The sequence below is a fragment of the Neophocaena asiaeorientalis genome, unplaced genomic scaffold (assembly GCF_003031525.2).
Source record: "Neophocaena asiaeorientalis asiaeorientalis breed wild unplaced genomic scaffold, Neophocaena_asiaeorientalis_V1.1 scaffold119, whole genome shotgun sequence".
NCBI lineage: Eukaryota > Metazoa > Chordata > Mammalia > Artiodactyla > Phocoenidae > Neophocaena > Neophocaena asiaeorientalis.
Window position 1 is genome coordinate 1,119,939 of NW_020175821.1, and position 25,810 is coordinate 1,145,748.

General features: G+C 37.1%; 1 protein-coding gene across 4 annotated transcripts in view; it reads left to right on the forward strand.

Annotated features, from left to right (window-relative positions):
- Positions 1-25,810, forward strand: part of UBR1 (ubiquitin protein ligase E3 component n-recognin 1) — a 159,061-nt gene that overhangs the window by 30,056 nt on the left and 103,195 nt on the right. For 2 of the 4 annotated variants that reach the window (XM_024732407.1, XM_024732408.1), the window contains exons 2-4: positions 5,741-5,997; positions 8,696-8,774; positions 20,765-20,875. In XM_024732407.1, coding sequence (XP_024588175.1) covers positions 5,741-5,997; positions 8,696-8,774; positions 20,765-20,875 — 447 coding nt within the window. Of the gene's footprint in view, positions 1-5,740; positions 5,998-8,695; positions 8,775-20,764; positions 20,876-25,810 lie in introns of those variants that run through there. The other 2 variants (XM_024732409.1, XM_024732410.1) reach the window with 2 other exon arrangements.

The following is a 25,810-nucleotide window of genomic DNA, read 5'->3' on the forward strand; positions in this document are numbered from 1 at the left end:
CATTCTGACTGGTCTGAGGTGATTTACTTCTTCTTTTCCAATTGATATTCCTTTTATTTCTTTTTCTTCTCTGACTGCTGTGGCTAGCACTTCTAAAACTATGTTGATTAATAGTGGTGAGAGTGGACATCTAGAGTTGCTTGGCTTGTTCCTGATCTTAGAGGAAATGCTTTCAGTTTTTCACCATTGAGAATGATGTTTGCTGTGGGTTTGTCATAGGTGTCTGTTATAACTTCTCCATTTTCATTTCTAATTTTATTGATTTAAGTCCTCTCCCTCTTTTTCTTGATGAGTCTGGCTAAAGGTTTATCAATTTTGTTTATACTCTCAAAGAACCAGCTTTTTTTTGTTGTTGTTGTTGGCGGTACCCGGCTCTCTCACTGTTGTCGCCTCTCCCGTTGCAGAGCACAGGCTCCAGACGTGCAGGCTCAGCGGCCATGGCTCACAGGCCCAGCCATTCTGCGGCCTGTGGGCTCTTCCTGGACCGGGACACGAACCTGTGTCCTCTGCATCAGCAGGCGGACTCTCAACCACTGCGCCACCAGGGAAACCACAGAGAACCAGCTTTTAGTTTTATTCATCTTTGCTGTTGTTTTCTTTGTTTCTATTTCATTTATTTCTGCTCTGATCTTTATGATTTCTTTCCTTCTGCTAACTTTGTGTTTTGTTTGTTCCACTTTCTATAGTTCCTTTAGGTGTAAGGTTAGATTGTTTATTTGAGATTTTTCCTGTTTCTTGACGTAGGCTTGTGTTGCTGTAAACTTCCCTCTTAGAACTTCTTTTGCTGCATCCCATAGGTTTTGGATCATCGTGTTTTTGTTGTAATTTGTTTGTAGGTTTTTTTTGATTTCGTCTTTGATTTCTTCAGTGATATTTTGGTTCTTTAGTAGCATATTGTTTAGCCTCCGTGTGTTTGTGTTTTTTACGGATTTTTTCTCCATAATTGATTTCTAATCTCATAGTATCGTGGTCAGAAAAAATGCTTGATATGATTTCAGTTTTCTTAAATCTACCAAGGGTTGATTTGTGACCCAAGATGTGATCTGTCCTGGAGAATGTTCCATGTGCACTTCAGAAGAAAGTGTATTTTGCTGCTTTCGGATGGATTGTCCTATAGATATCAATTACGTCTATCTGGTTTAATGTGTCATATAAGGCTTGTGACTCCTTATTAGTTTTCTTTCTGGATGATCTATCCGTTGGTGTAAGTGTAGTGTTGAAGTCCCTCACTATTGTGTTACTGTCGATTTCTACTATTTTGGCTGTCAGCATTTGCCTCATGTATTGAAGTGCTTCTGTGTTGGGTGCGTACATATTTACAATTGTTATATCCTCTTGGATTGATCCCTTTATCATTAGGTAGTGTCCTTTGTTGTAACAGTCTTTATTTTAAAGTCTATTTTGTCTTATATGAGTATTGCTACTCCAGCTTTCTTTTGATTTCTATTTGCATGGAATATCTTTTTCCATCCCCTCACTTTCAGTCTGTATGTGTCCCTAGGTCTGAAGTGGGTGTTTTGTGGGCAACATATATACAGATCTTGTTTTTATATTCATTCAGCTGCTTTGTGTCTTTTGGTTGCAGCATTTAATCCATTTACATATAAAGTAATTATCGATATGTATGTTCCTATTACCATTTTTTAAATTGTTTTGGGTTTGTTTTTGTAGGTCTTTTTCTTCTCTTGTGTTTCCTACCTAGAGAAGTTCTTTTAGCATTTGTTGTAAAGTTGGTCTGGTGGTGCTGAATTCTCTTAGCTTTTGCTTGTCTGTAAAGCTTTTGATCTCTCTGTGAGATCTGAGTGAGAGCCTTGCTGGGTAGAGTAATCTTGGTTGTAGGTTTTTCCCTTTCATCACTTTAAATATATCCTGCCACTCTCTTCTGGCCTGTAGAGTTTCTGCTGAAAGATCAGCTGATAACCTTGCATGGATTCCCTTGTATGTTATTTGTTGTTTTTCCCTTGCTGCTTTTAATATTTTTTCTTTGTATTTAATTTTTGATAGTTTGATTAATATGTGTCTCAGCACTTTTCTCCTTGGGTTTATCCTGCCTGGACTCCCTGCGCTTCCTGGACTTGATTGACTATTTCCTTTCCCATGTTAGGAAAGTTTTCAACAATAATCTCTTCACATTTTTTTCAGACCCTTTCTCTTTCTATTCTTCCTCTGGGACCACTATAATTCGAATGTTGGTGCGTTTAATGTTGTCCCAGTGGTCTCTGAGACTGTCTTCAATTCTTTTCATTCTTTTTTCTTTATTCTGCTCCTTGGCTGTTATTTCCACCATTCTATCTTCCAGGTCACTTATCCGTTCTTCTCCCTCAATTATTCTGCTATTGATTCCTTCTATTTTGTTTTTTAATTTCAGTTATTCAGTTATTCATCACTGTTTGTTTGTTCTTTAGTTTTTATAGGTCCCTGTTAAACATTTCTTATATTTTCTCAATTCTATTTCCAAGATTTTGGGTCATCTTTACTATCATTACTCTGAATTCTTTTCATGTAGACTGCCTATTTCCTCTTCATTTGTTTGGTCTGGTGGGTTTTTACCTTGCTCCTTCATCTGCTGCGTATTTCTGTGTCTTCTCCTTTGTCTAACTTACTGTGTTTGAGGTCTCCTTTCCGCAGGTTGCAGGGTCATAGTTCCTCTTGCTTCTGGTGTCTGCCCCCAGTGGGTGAGTTTGGTCCAGTGACTTGTTTAGGCTTCCTGGTGGGAAGGACTGGCGCCTGTGTTTTGGTGGGTGGAGCTGGATCTTTTCCCTGTGATGGACAGGGCTGTGTCAGGTGGTGTGTTTCGGGGTGTCTGTGGCCTTAGTAAAACTTTAGGCAGCTTGTCTGCTGATGGTTGGGTTTGTGTTCCTGTCTTCTTTGTTGTTTGTCGTGGGGTGTCCAGCAGTGGAGCCTGCAGGCAGTTGGGTGGAGTCGGGTCTTGGAGTTGAGATGGAGACTCCCGGGAGAGCTCTGGGGCCAGGAATTCTCTGGCATTCCAGTTTCCTGGGCTCAGCACTCCCACCTCAGAGGCTCAGGCCTGACCCCCTGCCTGGAAACCAAGACCCCGCATGCCACACAGCTCAGCAAAAATGGGGAAAAAAAAAAGAAAAGAAAAAAGAAAGAAATAAAAGGGTAGGAAGAAAACAAATGAAAACAAACAGACATACAAAACTCGGGACAAATAGCAAAGACAAAAACAAGTAAGAAGCAACAGCAACAATTAAAAAGAAAGAAACAAACAAAGGAAGAGACAAACAAAACCCCAAATGGTAAAAGTAAAGCCAAACAGAAACAAAAATAATCACACACACACGTACAAAATAAGAAACAAAGACATAAAACAGAGAAAATGAAAAAGAACAGCCAGACCAACAAAAGAATCCCAAAACAAAATTAAACAATTAAAAGCAAAACTAACCAAAAAAACAAGAACAAAAGCAGAATGCAAATTGAAGGAAAAAGCAAGGAATACAAAACAAACACACAAAAACAATAAATAAAAGTTAGATAGTGCAAAGAAAAAAAAAGCAAGTTAAAAACACAGAACAACAAAAAAGTAATGTAGAAATAGAAATATAAGAAATATAAATCTAAAAAACTAAATAAAAACAAATAATAAAATATACAGAACAAAACAAAACATTAAAAAAATAGTAATAGTTATATTTTACTGGGGTCTCAACTGTCAGTGTCCTTGCCCTCACCTTGAGTCACAGCCAACCTCTGTATCCCCAGGCCACCCTCCAAAACCTCTAGGTACGTTTCTGGTCTCTCTCTGGGTACTGGGGGACAGCTAGGACTCTGACATGGCCCAACTCTTGGGTGTACTAGTCCCCAAAGTCCATAGCTGCTAGCACTAGACTGGTTTCTGTTTTGGGAACACTCATTGTCCATTCAGATATTTCATAGATGCAGGATTTACCAAGACGATCGCGGGGATTTAACGTGCAGTTTGTGTAGCTGCACGGAAAGATTTTTGTTCCTCTTCTTTAGTCGCCCCGCCCCTGGGGCTCAGCTGTGGTTTTAACCCCACCTTTGCGTGTGTGCCACCCACCGGAGTCTGCTTCCGAGGCTGCCTTGGAGCCCTCAGGTCTGCTCTGGTGAGGACAGGGCGAGGAGGTGGCATGATTGCCTGGGTCTTGGGGGCCCTGGCAGCGACAGGTACGCAGGAAAACTGGTGGCCATGGGCATGAGAGATCTGGCCCTAGTGGGAACCTTTCCTAGTGCCTGGTGACTGGCATGAGGAGGTCAGTTCTGGCAGCTTTTCCTAGCGCCTGTTGGGGCAGGGGTCAGTGCATGGGGAGAGAGAGGCTGCTGTGGTGGCTCCACCCACTGCACGTCATTCAACAGTGGTGCCTTGCTTCTATGGCAGTCTGGGTTTCCTTCATAAGTGTCCTGGTTGCTGATTTCCTCCCTCCTGTCCCCTCAGGCTGTCTCCTCGCAGCCAACAGCGGTCCTCCCCCCAGGTTTGCTTTCTAATCCCCATGTTCCAGCTCTCAGCCCCCATGTGAACCGGCAGACACACGTCCCAGTCTGGGGCACACAGGCCTGTGGCACTGACCATCTGTGTAGGTCTCACTCTGTCCCATCTGCTACAGACCAGCTATTTCATCCTCCTCTGACAGCCTCAGATGTTCCCCTTCTGTCCCAAGTGATTTCCCCGTCAGTGAGGGGGCTTCCCCGGATGCAGGAACCTCTGTGCTTCAGCTCCCCCGAGGGGCACAGATCCTGTCCCACTTTTTCTCCTCTTATTTTTCCCTTCTTACTTTCATCCTACCCGGTTATGCAGGGGTCTTTCTTGTCGTTTCTGGTGTCCGAGGTCTTCTGCTAGTGTTCAGCCGGTGTTCTCTGAGAATTGTTCCATCTGTAGATGTATTCTTGATGCTTTTGTGGAGAGAGATGAACTCCACGTCCTTCTACTCCGCCGCCATCTTGGTTTCTCCTCACTGTTGTCTTAATTTGCGCTTCTCTAATGATTTAATGATGTTGAACATGTTTTCATGTATAAATAAGCATGGCAAAAATGCCATCTGTAACAGTTTCTTTTGAAGAGCAGAGGTTTTACTTTTGCTGAGGTCCAATTTATCTGTTTTTTTCTTTTATGGTTAGTGCTTTTTGTGTTCTGAAAACTCTGGCACTCATTCATTTTGATCTCTCATTAAATGCTATGGTTCCTTTAAATAATTAAACTATCAGAGAGTAAATCCTAAGAGTTCTTATCACAAGGAAAAACACTTTTTTTTTCTATTCATTTAATTTTGTTTCTGTGTGAGATGATGGATGTTCACTAAAACTATTGTGGTGATCATTTCATGATGTATGTAAGTCAGATAATTATGCTGTACACCTTAAACTTATAAGTGCTATATGTCAATTATATCTCAATAAAATTGTAAGAAGAAAATAAAATAGTTAAACTACTGGTATGGGGAATACTTTGTCTGTACAGCCTTTGACTGATAATAGAATCTTCACACACCAGGAGTTGACCATTTCAGAAGGGAAGAGTAATTCTCCATCCACTATAGCTGCACTTCTTTTTTCCAGATACCTGTGATATGGGGACAACCACTTATTTCCAAGGCCTTTTTTTAAAAAAAATCATTTACTTTCCTTTTGTATTGGTGAAGTATAAAGGAAGAATATATTGTAAATCAGTTCCTCTGAAACTACACAATTACTGGTGCCCCTAGATCTTTAAGAAGGAACTTGTAACAAAGTTTAATTTTTGTTTTGTTTTGTTTTTCAGTGGTGGCATCAGCAAATTGATTTTCATACTACTTTCTTGAACCATTTGGCACGATTGGTGCCAGAAATTTATTTTGCTGAAATGGAACCAGACTTGGAAAAGCAGGAGGAGAATATACAAATGTCAATAGTCACTCCACTGGAATGGTACTTATTTGGAGAAGATCCAGATATTTGCTTAGAGAAATTGAAGCACAGTGGAGCATTTCAACTCTGTGGGAAGGTTTTCAAAAGTGGAGAGACAACATATTCTTGTAGGTAAGATTTAGAAATGTACAGGATTGGTTATAATAACAACTTGGTGTTCTGTATGTATTTTATGATGTACCTTTCTTGGTATATTACTATTTATAATATATTTAATTCTACATAATTTACTTTGTTTTATTGTGCTTTATTTTACTTAATTTTATAAGTTTGTTTTTCCTAATACAGCTTGTTTTTAAATATATGACTTAAACAGTTCTCTCACTTTTTCTTCCTGTTCTCCAGAAGTATATAAGAGATATATTTTTGCCTTGTTTATAACATAGTCCATACACCCTTATCTGAAACTCTTGGCGCCACATGTATTTCAGAATTCTGAATACTTCCCTGGTGGAGTCAGGTCAGGATCCTGTAATCAAACAGAGCATTTCTGTAAGAAACCTATGACTGTTCACAGCAAGTGGTATAAATAAAGTCTATAGTCCATTGTCATTTCAGGTCATTTTTTCGCCACCAAGTGAGATTTGGTATCAGAGGGTTGTGGACCTGTAGGAGCATTTGTAATTTAGTTGGATAGAAGAGGCCAGTGGTAAGGAAACTGGAAACAGCTTTAGGCTTTTTTTTTGCCTTTTGTGAGAGAGATTGACTTAACACAACATGGTAACACAGAGAACTTTTTTATTCTCTACTCCTGCCTGAAACTTTTAACTTTTAGATCTTAACACTTTTAGGTTTTTTTTCTTTCTTTCTTTTTTTTTTTTGCGGTACGCGGGCCTCTCACTGTTGTGGCCTCTCCTGTTGGGGAGCACAGGCTCCGGACGTGCAGGCTCAGCAGCCATGGCTCATGGGCCCAGCCGCTCTGCGGCATGTGGGATCCTCCCGGACCGGGGCACGAACCCGTGTCCCCTGCATCAGCAGGCAGACTCTCAACCACTGCGCCACCAGGGAGGCCCTTTTCTTTCTTTTATTAGAGGTTGTTTAGGTTAGGAATGTGAAGTTTTAGATTTTATACAGAGAATTGTTTTTTGCTTCACTGTAATTCTAGGTTTGACTGGTTTATGTATAGTTAACAGTTGTCTAGAACATACTGCTTTTCTTTATTCTCTTTCTTTCTCAGGAAACAGTCAGCTTTAGTATTTTATTTTCTATTTTGCTATATGGCAGTAAGTTTCATTTATCTTGTTATATATTTTTAGCTGAAGCCTGGTCAATTTCAGCTAAAGCATAGTAGATATTTGTAGACCTCATTTCTCCAAAAGGGTCATGGAGGCATTTTTAATTGTCACAGCTAGGGGAATGGTACTGGCATCTAGTGGGTAGAGGCCAGGGTTGCTGCTTAAACATCCTATGGCACACGGACAGTCACCTATATCGCCAGCAAATAATTATTCAGTTCAAAATGTCAGTACTGCTGAGGTTGACAAATCCTGCTCTGAATAGGTTAGTAGATGATATTATATTTTAGAGGCTATTATTAGTCAGTTTTTACTTATTAGCCTTTAAAAATTCATTTTTAAAACTGCCAAACTCCATCTCTTCAACTTTTCTAAATAAATATTTTAAAAATTAATTTTGCACTTTGCACTAATATATATTATTGTTAATGTTTCCTTGAAAGTATTAAACAAAATTTTACATTTTAGAAGTTTTTATTAGGGAAGAGATTAAGAGAGATTGAATTTAATTTATTCAGTAAATATTCATTGAATACCTGTTGTGTGCCAGGCACTGATCTACGTGCTTGGGACATATCATTATATAAAATAAATTAAAATCCTTTAATTTATGTTGCTTACATTCTAATGAATTTTGTCTTTAACCAAGCCTCATTTACCAGTGAACAATCAGTGTCTGTAAAGTACATTCATAACTGTAATAGGATAAGATGATGCAGAGAATGAAAAAAAAGCTGATGATTTTTCAGAAAACGAATTTTGGTATATGTGCTACCAAATGGAGCACCAGAAAACCAATTTTTTTTGAATTTTATTTATTTTTTATACACCAGGTTCTTATTAGTTATCTATTTTATACATATTAGTGTATATATGTCAATCCCAATCGCCCAATTCATCACACCACCCCTACCACCCCCCCACTTTCCCCGCTTTGTGTCCATATGTTTGTTCTCTACATCTGTGTCTCTATTTCTACCTTGCAAACCGGTTCATCTGTACCATTTTTTAGATTCCACATATATGCGTTAATATACGATATTTGTTTTTCTCTTTCTGACTTACTTCAATCTGTATGACAGTCTCTAGGTCCATCCGTGTCTCTACAAATGACCCAATTTCACTCCTTTTTATGGCTGAGTAATATTCCACTGTATATATGTACCACAACGTCTTTATCCATTCGTCTGTCGATGGGTGTTTAGGTTGCTTCCATGACCTGGCTATTGTAAATAGTGCTTCAGTGAACATTGGGATGCACGTGTCTTTTTGACTTTAAAGTCTTTATTGAATTTGTTACAATACTGCTTCTGTTTTATGTATTGGTGTTTTGGCCACAAGGCATGTGGGAATCTTAGCTCCCCGATCAGGGATTGAACCCACACCCCCTGCCTTGGAAGGTGAAGTCTTAACCACTGGACTGCCAGGGAAGTCCCTGGAATTCAGTTTTTAAAGTATTTTCATAATCAGTTTGTGCATGATATAGGAAATTCATTCACATTATTTTATAGTCATACCTTGAGTATCAGCAGGAGTCATGTAAATTTTGGAGTCTGATTTTTAATCTTTTTCAGGGACTGTGCAATTGATCCAACATGTGTACTCTGTATGGACTGCTTCCAGAATAGTGTTCATAAAAATCATCGTTACAAGGTATGAAAATAGATGCCTAAAATCTCTAGATTGGCAGGAGTCTGATGGCCAGCTAGTCCAAATTCCTGACTAGTACTTGAGTTCCTGCTGTAACAGACCTGATTTGTGAACCTTTAGCTCTGGTTAAACATATCATGTGATAAGACATCTACTACTTCAAGATGCAGCTCCTTACAATTTTTTTATTTTTGAGATACATCATTTTTATGCAGAAGATTGTATAAAGCATATGAACAGCTTAAAGAATAACTATAAAGTGAACACCTGTGTAACCACTACTTAGGTCAAGAAATGAGACATTTCCAGCTCTCAGGGGCCTCCCATTTGTTCCTTCTGGATCACCATCCTTCTCTCCTCCTTTGTGATAATCTCCCTCTCCTGTGTTTTGTGATAATGGTTTCCTTGATTTCCCTTTTAGCTTATCACTCAAATCATATTGAATGGTTCTGTTTTTGAATTCTGTACAGATGGAGTCATTCTGTATCTTTTTCTTGTTGAGTAGCTTTCACTCGGCATTAAGTATATACTTATATATATACACATATATATATTTTGTCCATTTACCTTATAGGGTTTAATAATCTATATTGTCTTTATTTATTGTACTGTATATAGATATGTAGATTGTTTCCAATTTGGGACTATTATTGTATTAAAACAACTCTGCTGTGGACATTCTTATTTGCGTATTTTGGTACACATGTACAGGAGTTTATCCAGGGTATATATCTGGAATAGAATTGCTGAGTTCTAGGGTATATCTTAAGTCATAGTAGATAGTGTTTTCCAAAGTGGTTATACCAACACCCACTTACAAGATTTGGTGTTGCTAGTCTTTTTAATTTTAGCCAGTTTGGTGGGTATATAATGGTATCACATGGTGGTCTTAGTTTAATTTTCTTAATTAGTAGTGAGGTTGAGGGATTTGCCTTTCCTGTGACATCTTCAGACAACTTTGTTATTTTGAGCTGAAATGTATTTTTCAAGTAACAGTATTGGTTCTGTGCTCTGGGCTTGGGCAGGTATAATAATTGATGTTTCTCTTTGTACATATAATATGCCGAAGGTCCCATGTAAATGTAAATAACATCTTAAAGTTATGTAGACTATTTCTTCCATAGAGCTGAAAGTGTGGTTCATGTTTTTAGACTGGCTTCAACATTAGTGCTTCTATCTCAGGAAATGATAAGCTATAGATATATGTTTTACATATATATATATATATGTATTTTTATTATTGTGCAAAAGAAAAAACATGAGGACCCTATCATATAGTGTGGTTAAAATGTTTTCCTAACATTGCAAAGCTAATCAGTGATGGAATTTACAAAGTTGATCATTGGTTAATTTCATATTTCCCAGTCATCTCCATTTATTATAGTTTTTTCCTTATGTTGGAGAACTCAAGAAAGAATGCCAGAAGTAGAGACAAGGAGGAAGTTGTTAATTTCTTCTTAGTTTTACTCTGGGATGTTAAGGGGGAGAGATGCTGAAGTCTCAAGGCCAGAGTTTTCCAGTTGCCAAACTTTGGGATTTTGTGGTCCAGTACAATTTCACAAGACTTTGGGTAAGACATAGGGTTTTCAAATTTTTATTTGGCTAGGGAAGTTCAATTTTAATTTTAAAAAGGGCACATGAACAGCAACCAAAAAATACCTACCATCTCCTATCATTTTATGAAGAAAAAGAAAATTTAATTCCAAGAACGTAGGATAATCTCAGACTAAAGAGCAGGTCTTTAGATTGCATACATGTAGCTCTGTTAAAGAACTCATCACACTCCTTATTCCTTCCTTTTCTGATTTTCCGTGGACTGGTAAAACTTGTCTGTTAAATTTTAGGAACCTCTTCACTAAGCTACCTTCGAGTATTGAAAGCTTACCAGTCTACACTGCCACCACAAAGCACTCTTATGAAGCATGCTTAGGTTTATCATCTTTAGGTTTTTGCAGAGCTCTTCTTGTAGAGGGTGCATACACAGCTTACTAAGGAACCTTTGAGTTTTCAGAAGGATGGGCTATTGTGTAACTAATAAAAAATTATGTTCATAAGCTTTTAAAAATATTACCCTTCAAAAGTGAGTGTGAAGAGAACAGAAGACTTTTGGTGGAAGAATAATTTGGTAGAATCCTTCTGGAATACCTATTATGTGTGGTGAAATTTTTAAAGAAAAGTGAGGGAATGACTAATAAATACAATTCAAGTAATAGTAACCTCCAGGGCAAGTGGATGATCACAGAGGGAACATCAACAGTATTAATATTCTCTTGCGTTAGATGCTGGATCATTTTATTATTATACTTTGTAACTTGCCTATACATTGTGTATATTCTTTTTATAATAAAAAACATAATAAAAGAAAAAATGAAGCCATTAAAAAAAAGATTAGAAGAAATAAGAAGGGATCTGTGTTGCTGCAGAGAAGGGGAAGAAAAGAATAACGATGGGGATGCAGACCCAAGATCAGGTACTATGTGAAGAAAGCACCAAGAAAAACCTTTTGTCACAGAATAGCACAGAACAACTTTTGCAGTCCCCGGCACCATAGAGGAAGTGGGGCTGCTGCACGGAGATGGCATGGCAACTCTGTCCAGACCTGCTCCACCATGTCCAAGTTTTCCTTTAAAGTCATGCTGCTGGCTACCTTATGGAGTACTCAGTGTTCCCAAAAGTACACCTTTCACAGCAGTCTTAAAGTCTGCAGCAGAAGAATGTAAAGTTCCTGCAGTGACATGTGCAGTTATTACCACCGATGAAATAGGAATAAATCCTGCACTGCTAGAAATGTTTTTCTGAAGCATGGTTCAGAACTGCGAATTAGGGAGTTCTCTGGTGGTCTAGCGGTTAGGAATCAGTACTTTCACTGCTATGGCCCGGGTTCAGTCCCTGGTTAGGGAACTGAGATCCTGCAAACCACACAGTGCGGCCAAAAAAAGAACTTTGAATTATTCTTAGAGATCGTGTTGGAAGTTCTGCTACTTGGAACATACAATTACCTTTCAGAATAAATATTGGTATTGTTGTTGTAAAATTGAAATCAGACATTTAAAATACTGTGAAAACACCAGTAGTTGCTGAAATAGTGAAAGGTGACTCTCCATCCCTTCTTGTTATTCACACTCTTCATGTGAAGAGGGAATGCTTCTGCGTTGTGGGTGTTATCACCACAGAAGATCATAGTTCTATCATTGCTACCTCACAACACACACAGGTGTTTCATTTGGGGTAAATGGATTACCCAACTGTGTTTTATAACTGGAGGATGCTTCTGATAATTCTTTCTGAGAACATTTGGAAAATTAAAATTTATTGAGTCTTCCTATTTGTCTTTGAGTTAAACATTTAAAAAGGATTGCTGTTTGCTTGATAGCACCTGACTTGCAGACACAAAAATAGTTCATCTTGATTATATATTGTTTATGATAAAAAAATATCAATGAATACTTAACTATCTTAACTTTTTATTGTTTTTTTAAAAATTTTATTTTTGGCTGCATTGGGTCTTTGTTGCTGCGCGTGGGCTTTCTCTAGTTGCAGTGAGTGGGGGCTGCTCTTTGTTGTGGTGCGTGGGCTTCTCATTGCAGTGGCTTCTCTTGTTGCGGAGCACGGGCTCTAGGTGCGCAGGCTTCAGTAGTTGTGGCTCGCAGGCTCAGTAGTTGTGGTGCGTGGGCTTAGTTGCTCTGCAGCATGTGGGATCTTCCCCGACCAGGGCTCAAACCCATGTCCCCTGCATTGGCAGGCGGATTCTTAACCACTGCGCCACCAGGGAAGCCCTGTTGAGGTTGTTTTTAAGTGTCAAACTTCATGTGTTCATATAAATTTTAATTTAATACCAAAGAGCCAAAAATTGAATTTTCCCTTATGTGTAAAACTTATATCCCATTCCAAAGAGTTTTCTCTGTGATCTTGCACAATCCAAGATGAGAATTGAAAGTAAAGTAGAGGCATAAAAAACAAGAAACAAAACAAAACAAAAACCTTTTGAGAACAGGAAAATAACAGATAAAAATTGGAGCTTTTTGTTCTGCTGTGTGTAATGTGACCCTTCTTTGTGATATCCAGCTTTTCAGTAGTTTATCCCTTAAAAAAAACTACAGTAAGATAAATAAGGTCTGAGGATCTAATGTATTTAACATGGTGACTATAGTTGATAACACTGTATTATTGTATGATTGAAATTTGCTTAGAGAGTAGAACTTAAACATTCTTACATACACACAAAAAGGTAACCATGAAAGAAGAAAGAATATACTGAAGTACTATCTTTAAAAAAACTTTCAGTAAACCTCTGCATTTTTATCCTCAAAATAAACAAAAACACCCACTGTTAAAGATTATTATTATTATTTTTTTGACTGCACCACGTAGTATGTGGGATCTTAGTTCCCCGACCAGGGATCGAATCCGTGCCCCATGCAATGGAAACATGGAGTCTTAACCACTGTACTGCCAGGGAAGTCCCAAAGATTATTTTTAACTCCATAAATGTTTCCTTTTTGTTGTTAAATGAGAATAGTGAGTTACAAAAATAGTATATTCATACAGCTGTTTCCTCTAATCAGAAAAAACAGTTTTCAAATGAAGCTTACAGAGTTGTAAAAGAATAAAATTCTCATGTTATACTTTTAAATGGAAAAAGCACAATATGTAAAATTATGCATTCAATTTTTGGATTCAATTTTGCATTCAATTATGTTTCTTTTAGAACTTATTGGGTATATAATATTAAACCATAATATATTTTAACTGCTTACCTATTGGAGAATTTGTTTAGGTTTCAGGTTTTTTTAATAGTAAGCAATATTACTATAAATATCTTTATATGTAAATCATTTTTCTATATGTAAGATTATATTTTAGGATAGGTTCTCAGAAGTGGAATTACTGGATTAAAAAATAGAGACTTTTCAGAGAATAAAAAGACAAGCCACAGACTGGGTGGAAGGCTTTGCAAAACATGTATCTGATAAAGGATTGTTATCCACTATATACAAAAAACTCTTAAAACTCAACAGTAAGAAAATGAACAACTCAGCTTTAAAAATGGGCAAAAGATCTGAAACAGACACTTCACCAAGAAGATACGTAAATGGCAATAAGCACACAAAAAGATGCAAAACATCATATGTCATTAGAGAATTACAAATTAAAACCATAGTGAGATACCACTACATACCTATTAGAATGGCAGAAATCCAAAATATTGACAATACCAAATGCTGGTGAGGATGTGGAGGAACAGGAACTCCTATTCATTGTTGGGTTGGGAATGCAAAACGATACAGCCACTTTGGAAGACAGTTTGGCAGTTTCTTATAGAAATATACACTGTAACCATATAATCCAGCAATCATGCTCCTTGGTATTTACCCAAATGAATTGAAAACTTATATCCACAAAAAACCCACAAAAAACCTGCACAGAAATGTTTATGGCAGTTTTATTCGTATTTGCTGAAACTTGGATGCAACCAAGATGTCTTTCAGTTGGTGAATGGGTGAAAAAACTTTGGTACGTTGATACAATGGAATTTTTTTTAATGTTTTATTTATTTTATTTTTATTTTTGGCTGTGTTGGGTCTTCGTTGCTGTGCGCAGGCTTTCTTTAGTTCCAGCGAGCGGGGGCTACTCTTCGTTGTGGTGCACGGACTTCTCAGTGTGGTGGCTTCTCTTGTTGCGGAGCATGGGCCGTAGGGCACACGGGCTTCAGTAGTTGTGGCACACGGGCTCAGTAGTTGTGGCTCACGGGCTGTAGAGTGCAGGCTCAGTAGTTGTGGCACACAGGCTTGGTTGCTCCACGGCATGTGGGATCTTCCTGGACCAGGGCTTGAACCTGTGTCCCCTGCATTGGCAGGCAGAATCTTAACCACTGCGCCCACCACCAGGGAAGTCCTACAATGGAATATTATTCAGTGCTAAAAAGAAATGATCTATCAAGCTATGAAAAGATATGGCAGGACCTTAAATGCATGTCTCTAAATGAAAGAAGCCATTGTGAAAAGGCTATATACTGTATGGTTCCAGCTGTATGACATTCTGGAAAAGGCAGCACTATGGAGACCGTAAGATCAGTGGATGCTGAGGCTGGGAGATGATGGTGGGAGGGATAGAGGGATGAATAGGTGGAGTACAGGGAATTTTTAGTGCAGTAAAACTACCCTGTGTGATACTGTAGTGGTGTATATACGTCAGTATACATTTGTTAAGACCCCCAAAATGTACAACACAAAGAGAGAACCCAAATGTAAATTATGGACTTTAGTTAATGTATCAGGGACTTACTTCCCTGGTGGCACAGTGGTTAAGAATCTGCCTGCCAATGCAGGGGACACGGGTTCAAGCCCTGGTCCCAGAAGATTCCACATGGCACAGATCAACTAAGCCCCTGTGCCACAACTACTGAGCCCATGTGCCTACAACCTGTGCTCCGCAACAAGAGAAGTCACTGCAGTGAAAAGCCCGCGTGCAGCAACTAAGAGTCAAAGCAGCCAAATATAAATTAATTAATTAATTAAAAAATAATAATGTATCAACATTGACTCCTCAATTGCAACAAATGTGCCGCACTATTGCAAGATGTTCATAATAGGGGAAACTGTGGGTAGGGAAAAGGAGGGATATATGAGAACTCAGTATTTTCTGAGGTGTAAAAATAACGATCAGGGTCTATTTTAACAGCCTGCTATAATCCTACATGATGAGAATTTGTATTCATATATTATCTTTGAAACACAACAACATTAAAAAAAATAATTTAGGCAATGCAATAAAACTTATCTTTTAAAAATTCAAATAATACAAAAGACTACAAATAAAAATTGTTGTTGCCTTTCTGTCCCATCATACTTTCTTTGTTAAACTGAACACAATTTAGTGCACATCCTTACAGATCTTTATGCATGTACAAACATGTACACTCATATATATATTTATATGTTTAGGAGGATGTTTGTGTGTGTACAAATGGGATCCTACTATATATTTTGTTTTGCAACTTTTTTTTTTGGCCATGCTGCACAGTTTGCAGGATCTCAGTTCCCCGACCAGGGATTGAACCTGGGCCACAGCAGTGAAAGCCTGGAATCCTAACCACTAGGTCACCAGGGAACTCCCTGCAACTTGATTTTAACTTAATATATCATGGAGATAATTCTGTGTTGATATATATAACTCTTGCCTTATTTATTTGCTGCATGTATTCCTTTGTGGGAATATGTCATCAAATATTTAACCCATCACCCTTTTCTAGATAATTACACTGTTTCCAGCTTTCACTGATCAACAAATAATGGGACATACACATATACCTTTGTTTTAATATAAACCAGTGTATATATTAAAGAATGCTTGAGACTAGATTCTTAGAGGTAGATTTTCTGGATTGAAGGGTACATGCATTTAAAATTTTCATAGATTTTGTCAAATGTTTTTCCTGAATTGCTGTGTCAATTTACAGTCCCATTAAAAGGATATGAGGGGCTTCCCTGGTGGTGCAGTGGTTAAGAATCCACCTGCCAATGCAGGGGACATGGGTTCGAGCCCTGGTCTGGGAAGATCCCACATGCTGCGGAGCAACCAAGCCCATGCACCACAACTACTGAGCCTGCACTCTAGAGCTCGCTTGCCACAGCTGCTGAAGCCTGCGCGCCTAGAGCCTGTGCTCCACAACAAGAGAAGCCACTGCAATGAGAAGCCCGTGCACTGCAACAAAGAGTAGCCCCCGCTCGCCACAACCAGAGGGAGCCTGTGCACAGCAACGAAGACCCAACACAGCCAAAAATAAAAATAAAAAAAGGATATGAGAATGTTCTTTATCTACATCCCCAAAGTTTATTTAGTCAGTCCTTTTACTTTTTGCCAATCCGTTAGTCAAATAATCTCATTTTATTTTGCATTTCTATTACTAGTATTAATATCTTTTCATTTTTTAATTGTATGTTTAATTTCTTCTGTGTATTGCCTGTTTTTATCCTTATTTTTCTTTTGCCTTTTTCTTACTGTTATATACGTTACAAATATTTTCTCTTACTATGCTTGTCTTTAATAATTTTTAAAGTCAGATTTTTTGGAGATATAATTTATATACAATAAAATCTACCCTTGTAAGTGTAGTTCCATGAGTTTTCACAGACATACAGTTCAGTAACCACCACAATAATCAATATATAAAACATATCATTCCCAGAAGTTCTCCCGTTTGCAGGCAGTCCTCTTGCCCACTTACCCCAGCTCCTGGCAGTCACTGATCAGTTTTCTGTCCCTATAGTTTTGGCTTTTCCGAATGTCATATAAGTGAAATCTATATATAGTATGTAGTGTTTCCTATCTGGTTATATTCACTTAGCATAGTGCCTTTGAGATCCTCTCATGTCTCAGCAGTTTGTTCCTTTTTATTGCTGAGTAGTATGCCGTTGTATGGATATGCCACAATATATTACCTGTTCATCAGTTGATGAATACTTGTCTTGTTTCCAGCTTTTAAATAAAGCTGTTACAAACATTCAAGTACATGTCTTTGTGTGGGCATTTGTTTTAATTTTTCTTGGGTAACCTCAGGATGATATTGCTGGATTATAAATTAAGTGTATTTTTTGACTGTATAAAATCTATTTTCTGTCTTTTAAACTTGATATATGCTATTATTTGCCTTACTGACATTTTAATTTATATGTTGTCAGATTTGCCAGATTTTTTTTTTAATGCTTCTGGATTTTTTTTTTAATGCTTCTGGATTTTGTGCCTTGCTTCCATGGCATTCCCTATACTAAGGTTATGCTTTTACTTTCATGTGAAACAACTACATTTTTAGTAATCGTGGATGAGTCTAGCATTCTTCAGTATTATAAAATTGATTTGTATATTCTAATTTCTTTTGTTACTATTGTTCTAGTGATAATGTTTGTACTAATAATTTTTATAATGCCTTTAGTTCCTTTTTACTCCCTTATGTAACTTTTTATTATCTAGTCTGTCAGTTTTTTTTTTTTTTTGTCTGTCAGTTTTAATGCTATCTTTGACTCCCTCCTATTACCTATTTAATAGTTGATAATCTTATGTTGCCTTCTCTTTCCCTTCTCCCACTTTTTAGTTGTAGTCTTTCTGATTGTGAGATCATATAATGTTTACATTCTTCTATCCATGTATCTTTCAACACCCTTGATTTGTTCTTAGCGCTACAATTAAATACATAAAATGTTCGCCATCTGTCCTTTTTCTGAAGTTCCCCAGTCACTGCTTGGTCAGCTGAAGTGCATCCTCTAGGGGTCAGTAAACTACAGTTTGTGGGTCAAATCTGGCTCACCATCTGTTTTTGTATTGCCTGCAAGCTAAGCTTGGTTTTTATTCTTTTTTTTTTTTTTCTTTTGGCTGCACCGCACGGTGTGCGGAATCTTAGTTCCCCAACCAGGTATCAAACCTGTGCCTCCTGAAGTGGAAGTGCAGAGTCTTAACCTCTGGACCTCCAGGGAAGTCCCTTAGCTTGGTTTTTATATTTTCAGATGGTTGGGAAAAAAGATGAGAAGAATAATATTTCATGATAAATGAAAATTATATGAAATTAAAATTTCAGTGCCTATAAATAAAGTCTCATTGGAATGTGGCTATGCTGGTTCATTTATTTATTGTCTGTGGCTGATGCTTCACTGCCAGAGCAGAATAGAGTAATTCAACAGAGATTCCATGGCCTGCAAAGACTAAAATATTTACTGTCTGTTCCTTTACACAGGAAGTTTGCTGATCACTGTTCAGGTAGATTCCTAAGGAAGGTCGCATGTAAACTGTGTTCCTTAAGTTCTGACATGTTCAAAATTATATTATAGCTCGGCTGTAGACAGCATTCTTGGTTTGCAGTTTCTTTCCTTGTAAACGCTGCTCTGCTGTTGTCTTGCTTTATGTGTTGTTATTGAGAAGTCTGATGCCAGTCTAATTTTCTTGTGATTATGTTATTTCATCTTTTTGCCTAGGGCCTCAGGACTTTTATCTTTAAAGTCCAGTAGTTTTAGGAGGGTATACTTTGGAGTTGATCATACTGAGTGAGTTTTCTCTTAGTCACTCTTGGCCGTTTGATTGTGTAGATTCAGGTCTTTTATTTCCAGGAAGTTTTCTTAGATTACAGTTTTAAATATTACCTCTGTTCCATTGTTTTGATTTTTCTTTGGTGATTCCAGTTATACTCATCTGCCTCTATTAGGCCTATCTTCTATTTCAACCACTTTTTCTCTGACCCTGTATTTCTTTACTTCATCTTATTTTCATTCTCTTGTTTTCCTGCTTTGTTTCAATGCTATTTATTAACTTTTCATTTGAGTCTATCATCTTGTAATTAAAAAAAATTCATTTCTGATATGATATTGTTTTCTTCCTGGTTTTTCCCCTTAGTTCACTTGAGTCTCATTTTATTTATTCCTATTTCTTTGTCCGTTTCTGTTCTTATATTTATGATTAAAGGTGTTTAGTCTGATTAAGGGTTTTTAATGCTTGTTTGAGGCTGTGTAATTCAGTTTGGAGCATTGTATAGTTTTCTTCAGCTTCATAATTGGGTTTTGGCTCTTATTTGCATTTTTTGGCTTTTTTTTTTTGCAATAGTTTTGGGTGGATATGGTGTACTTTTTTCTTTTCTTTTTCATTTCATGGATAGGTTTCACAAGTGCTCTCTTCTGTCAGTTCTGCCCTCTTCTATGTTTTTTTTTTTTTTTTTGCGGTACGCGAGCCTCTTACTGTTGTGGTCTCTCCCGTTGCGGAGCACAGGCTCCGGACACACAGGCTCAGTGGCCATGGCTCACCGGCCCAGCAGCTCCGTGGCATGTGGGATCTTCCCAGACCGGGGCATGAACCTGTGTCCCCTGCATCGGCAGGCGGACTCTCAACCACTGCGCCACCAGGGAAGCCCCTAACTTATTTTATAGATGATATTGGTGATGGTGGTGAGGTGAGGGGAGGGTTTGGCATGTCTTGTTTCTCTCTTGTTTCATAGGATCCTTAAATTTTCTTTCTTATTTACTTCTTTCATTTACTGCCCCATCTATAATGGGTTACCACCTTTTTTAATGTATTTGATTTTCCTCCAAAAGTAATGCTTTTCTGAGGTGGCCACTTCTGGTCCTGTTTACTTTCAGTCTCTTTCCCTGTGAACCACCAAGTCCTAACCTGTGTTCAGTATTTGTCCCTTGGCATTGGGCTTTCTCTTCTGGAGTGTGATTTTGTTTGTGCTTGATCTAAGTCCTTTGTACCCCTCTGTTCTCTTTCATGGGGTCACTTAAGCTTCCCTCTCGTATTGTCTGTAACCACAGGCTTGAAGTGATAGGCAACAGGAACTCTGATAAAGCAAGTCATTTGAAGGTTGTGGTATTTACTTTTTGTCTCCTAGTAATCTTGCAGACATGGGTCATGTGTGGCTTTATTTGTTCTCCTTGTTACTTGTATGCTTTGGAGGGGGGAGATTTGGGGAAGATTCAAATTCAGGTCATTGTCATCCTTCTCTATCTAAATTAGGATATTTTAGATAATTTTTTTTTTTTTTTACAGGAACCCTCACAGGGAAAATGTGAATAAGTTTTAGTTGCTGTGGAACATCAGTATAGATGAAAGTACTTTATACATGTCTTAAGTACTTATACAAGTATCATTATAATGATTTTTAAGAAGTTTGTTTAATCATAAAATCTACTGAAGCATTCTGGGTGAAGTATAGATTATTTTTTGCACACATCGCAACCTGTTCTCCATTAGTACAAAGTTTTAAAAACTATTATTTAAAAACTTTGAATATGTTTCAAAAATATCAATTTTGAAGGTTCAGTTTTGTTGTGATTAAGTATTAAGGATTTTTTTTTGGTTAACTAATCAAAATATTTTTTGATATATATCTATAACATTAAAGGCAATTAAGGTTGAAATAGAGGGAAACATTTATTATTTGAGTCATCTTTATCATTCTTCTTTGCTTTGTGATATGTTTTGAAATTAAGACATACTCATTTTTCATTTATCAGATGCATACTTCTACTGGAGGAGGATTTTGTGACTGTGGAGACACAGAAGCATGGAAAACTGGCCCTTTTTGTATAAGTCATGAACCTGGAAGAGCAGGTACCACAAAAGAGGTAAGAATATTGCTATTTTTTAAATTGCTAACTATTTTAAGGTTGATGAAATTAAATAGAAATAAATGTTATGTGTATGGGTTAAGCCGAATTCCATTGATAATCCTGATTTTTATGTTCTAATATTTAAATGTAAGGAGTTTTATTTGACTCTAGAGAATTTAAGTGTTTGATAATTATATCCATATTTCTCTAAAGAAGGAATGAATTTACAATGAAAAGATGAACTTAGAATACTTTTTTGTTAAGCAATTTGATGAGTAAACAATATGTTAACCTAAAAGAGCAAATGGAAGTAGTTATTAATAGATAGGAGAATATAATGAATTAGAAAACAGTAGAATTGACACATAAATTCCATAATTGCTTTTCTTAAAGAAAAAAACGTCAGGAAACTGATTATCCACTATACGTCCTAATCAAGAAAAAATACTGCGAGCAAGCCCAGATGTAGACCATTAAAAAGGAATGGGAAAATAACCATAGAACTACAGATACAGGAGGATCGTAAAAGGCTCCTTTTATGACTCTGAACAAATACATTTGAAAATAGATTCTTCTTTTATCAGACAGTATTAAGTGCCATAATTTATTCAAAAACATAGAAAACTTGAATAGGCAGTAACCATTGAAGAAATTTAGAAAATTGTCACAAGAAAGTACTTCCTAAAAAATGCCATGCTCTAATAGTTTTACAGAGGAATCCTTTTCAAAACTTAAGGAATAAATAGTTTTTGTACTCTTTAAACTGTTCCTGATATCTATAGCATTGAATACCCTTAGGGTATATATTTTGATCTCTTAAGTACCATTTCCCACTAAAAGAAATCAGGGCTTTTTGTAAAACTGCCTGATTCCACATGTGAGTTAGGGAATAGATAGTTGGCTTGTGAGGATGGGTTTGTGTCAAAAGAACCTAAAACCCAGTTTGAAAAGGCTCCCACTGACCTGAGTTGGACAATTGGGGCATCAGAAAAGCAATAATAAATAACCACTATGATTGACTGAATCATACTTGATATATAAAAATCCATGAGTTTCTAATAATGAAACTTACACAAGAACTAAATAGAATAAAACTTGTTTGTTGCCATGCAGTGGTTATTGTATCATTTCCTTACTCTAAAAACTGGTAATTGAAGGGAATGGACTAAACGTTTATTCTACCTTTTCAACAGGAATTGTATTTCATTGTAAGCAAGTATCTCCAGTTCATGAGGTAAAGCTCTTCTTTCTACAGGAATGCTAGCTGATAGAGAAGGAATAATAGAATTAGAAAAATCAACATTTTGCAAACCCTAAGGAAATATTTGATTTAGGCAAAGCTCATTAATGGATGCTAAAACCCTTAAAACTTGAATTGATGAGGAACAGTATGGGCATGGTTCTGAATTACCATCTCATAGATTACTTGCTAGTCATAAGGGAAAAAACAAAACTGTACAGTGAGGCGGGCAGGGGAGGGCATCATACTGTTGTCACCTGAAACCAGTCATCAGTATTAGCATCATTATGAATATTGGGTTGATATGGCATGATGAGCCTCCTCGTATGATGTAAAATACAGTACATAGTTTAACATCTGAAAATCAGTTAATGTAATACTATATAAATAGAATAAAAAACAAAGCCACATGATCATTTCTGTAGATGCAGCAAAAGCATTTGACTAAATCCAACACACTTTCATGATAAAAAGACAAACTTATAGGGACTTCCCTGGTGGCACAGTGGTTAAGAATCGCCTGCCAGTGCAGGGGACACGGGTTGGAGCCCTGGTCTGGGAAGATCCCACCTGCTGTGGAGCAGCTAAGTCTGTGTGCCACAACTACTGAGCCTGTGCTCTAGAGCCCGCGAGCCACAACTACTGAGCCCACGTACCATAACTACTGAAGCCTGCATGCCTAGAGCCCGTGCTCCACAACAAGAGAAGCCATCGCAATGAGAAGCCTGCGTACTGCAACGAAGAGGAGCCCCCGCTTGCCTCAACTAGGGAAAGCCCGCACACAGCAACAAAGACCCAAGGCAGCCAAAAATAAATGAATAAATAAATAAATAAAATTTAAAAAAGACGTAAACCTATAATAGAAGAGAACTTCCTTAACCTGATAGAGGGCATTTATGAAAAACTCACAACTATAATTATATTGTATACTTTCCCCCTAAGATCAGGAATAAGGCAGATTCTGCTTTTGCCACAGAGCATATCCATTCAATATTGTAGTGGAGGTTCTAGCTGGGGCAGTTAGGCAAGAAAAAGAAATAAAAAGCACACAGATTGGAAAGGAAGAAGTAAAACTAGCTCTGTTTGCAGATGACATGATTTTGTATATAGAAAATCCTAAGGAATCCACTAAAACATTATTAGAACTAATAAATTCAGCACAGTTGCAGGATATGAGATAATTATATAAAAATTACTTGTGTCTATGCATTAGTAATGAACAATACAAAAATGAAATTAAGAAAAAAGTACAAAATTTATTTAATTTGAGAAGATATATGCACCCTTAATGTTCATTGCAGCATTATTTACAATAGCCAAGATATGGAATCAACATGAGTGCCCATCAATAGCTGAATGGATAAAGAAGATGTGGTGTGTGTCTGTGTAAATATACACACATACACAAAATGGAATATTACTCAGCCATAAAAAATGAAATATTGCCATTTGAGACGAAATGGATAGACCTAGAGGGTGTTATGCTAAGTGAAATAAATCAGACAAAGACAAATACTGTATGATTTCACTTATATGTGGAATGTAAAGAACAAAACAAATGAACAAACATAACAAAACAGAAACAGAGTCACAGATACAGAGAACAAGTGTTTGCTAGAGGGGATGGAGTTAGGGGGAGGAAAAAAATAGGTGAGGGAGGTAAGAGGTACAAACTTTTCGTTACAAAATAGGTTATGGGTATGAAGTGTACAGTATGGGGAGTATAGTCAATAATTATATAGTATCTTTGTATGGTGATAGATGGTGACTAGACTTACGGTGACCATTTTGAAACGGTGACCATTTATTATCAAATATATATCAGATCACTATGTCGTATACCAGGAACTAACATAGTATTATAGGTCAACTATACTTCAAAAACAAACAAATAAATTCATAGAAAAAGAGATCAGATTTGTGGTATCAGAGGCAGGTGGTGGGAGGAGGGGGAATTGGATGAAGGTGGTCAAAAAAGTATAAACTTCCAGTAAGATAAATAAGTACTGGGGTATAATGTATACCATGATTAAAATAATTAACACTGCTGTGTGTTATATGTGAAAGTTGTTAAGAGAGTAAACTCTGAGTTCTTACCACAAGGAAAAAATATTTTTTCTTTTATTTTGTATCTATATGACTTGATGGATGTTGACTAAACTTATTGTGGACATCATTTCATGATGTATTTAAGTCATATCATTATCCTGTACACCTTCAACTTTTACAGTGCTATGTCAATTATATCTCAAAACTGGAAGAAAAAATATAAAAAGAAATAGATTCTAACGTTGTTTATGTAAAACAATAAATTCAAATGGACTCTTCTGATTGAGTTTGGATAAATTTTAATTAAAGAGGAACATTTTAGGACTGAGGCTTTGTCCAGTTATAAAGATTTGCACAGAAATCATGTAACAAATAATTGGGCATGGCATAAACTGTCTTGTTTTAACAAGACAATTTTTGGCAAACCTAAATATTTTCGCAAGAATATATTTTTTTACTTGCATTAAAACATTTTTAGTATTTACTTTGTACTTATGGTCACTGACAGACTTTTGTTGAATATCCACTCCTTCAACATGTACAGTTTCTAAGGACAGAGTTACATTTTTCTAATTGTTCTCAGTGTCCCAGATTTAGGGAAGCAGATTTACAAATATTTTACTTAAGTGCTGTTGTGTCACAGTTCTGGATTTAGTGCAGGCATATTTAGATGTGATCAGATCTTAACTTGTGCTAACATGTGCATGTCTTGATGCTTCAAATCAACTCAGTTATATATAAAAGTGACGGGAAGAAAAATAAATTGGGACCGGGGGCTTACCTCAGAATTTATCTGACCTAAGGAAGAGAAAAGTAGTCATTTTAAAGTGTCCATTGCATCCTTTTGTATCTAGGGGATGAGCATGCAGGGGCTGAAAGCTTCGTTGCCTAGAAAGAATTTAGCAGTAGTAGATCTTTTATGTATTTAGAGACATCTGTGTGTATTTCTCTGGAAGCCCATGGGAGATTTTTTGTTTGTTTGTTTTTATGGAGGCTTTGTTACATAGCACGATTAGTTAAATCGTTGGCCATTGGCAATTGATTCAACCTCTAGCCCCTCTGGGGTTGGGGATGGGACTGATAGTTGGCTTGTGAGGATGGGTTTGTGTCAAAAGAACCTAAAACCCAGTTTGAAAAGGCTCCCACTGACCTGAGTTGGACAATTGGGGCATCAGAAAAACAATAATAAATAACCACTGTGATTGACTGAATCATACTTGATATATAAAAATCCATGAGTTTCTAATAATGAAACTTACACAAGAACTAAATAGAATAAAACTTGTTTGTTGCCATGCAGTGGTTATTGTATCATTTCCTTACTCTAAAAACTGGTAATTGAAGGGAATGGACTAAACGTTTATTCTACCTTTTCAACAGAAATTGTATTTCATTGTAAGCAAGTATCTCCAGTTCATGAGGTAAAGCTCTTCTTTCTACAGGAATGCTAGCTAATAGAGAAGGAATAATAGAATTAGAAAAATCAACATTTTGCAAACCCTAAGGAAATATTTGATTTAGAAGATCCCACATGCCGCGGAGCGGCTGGGCCCGTGAGCCATGGCCGCCGAGCCTGCGCGTCTGGAGCCTGTGCTCTGCAACAGGAGAGGCCACAACAGTGAAAGGCCCGCGTACCACAAAAAAAAAAAAAAAAATTAAAC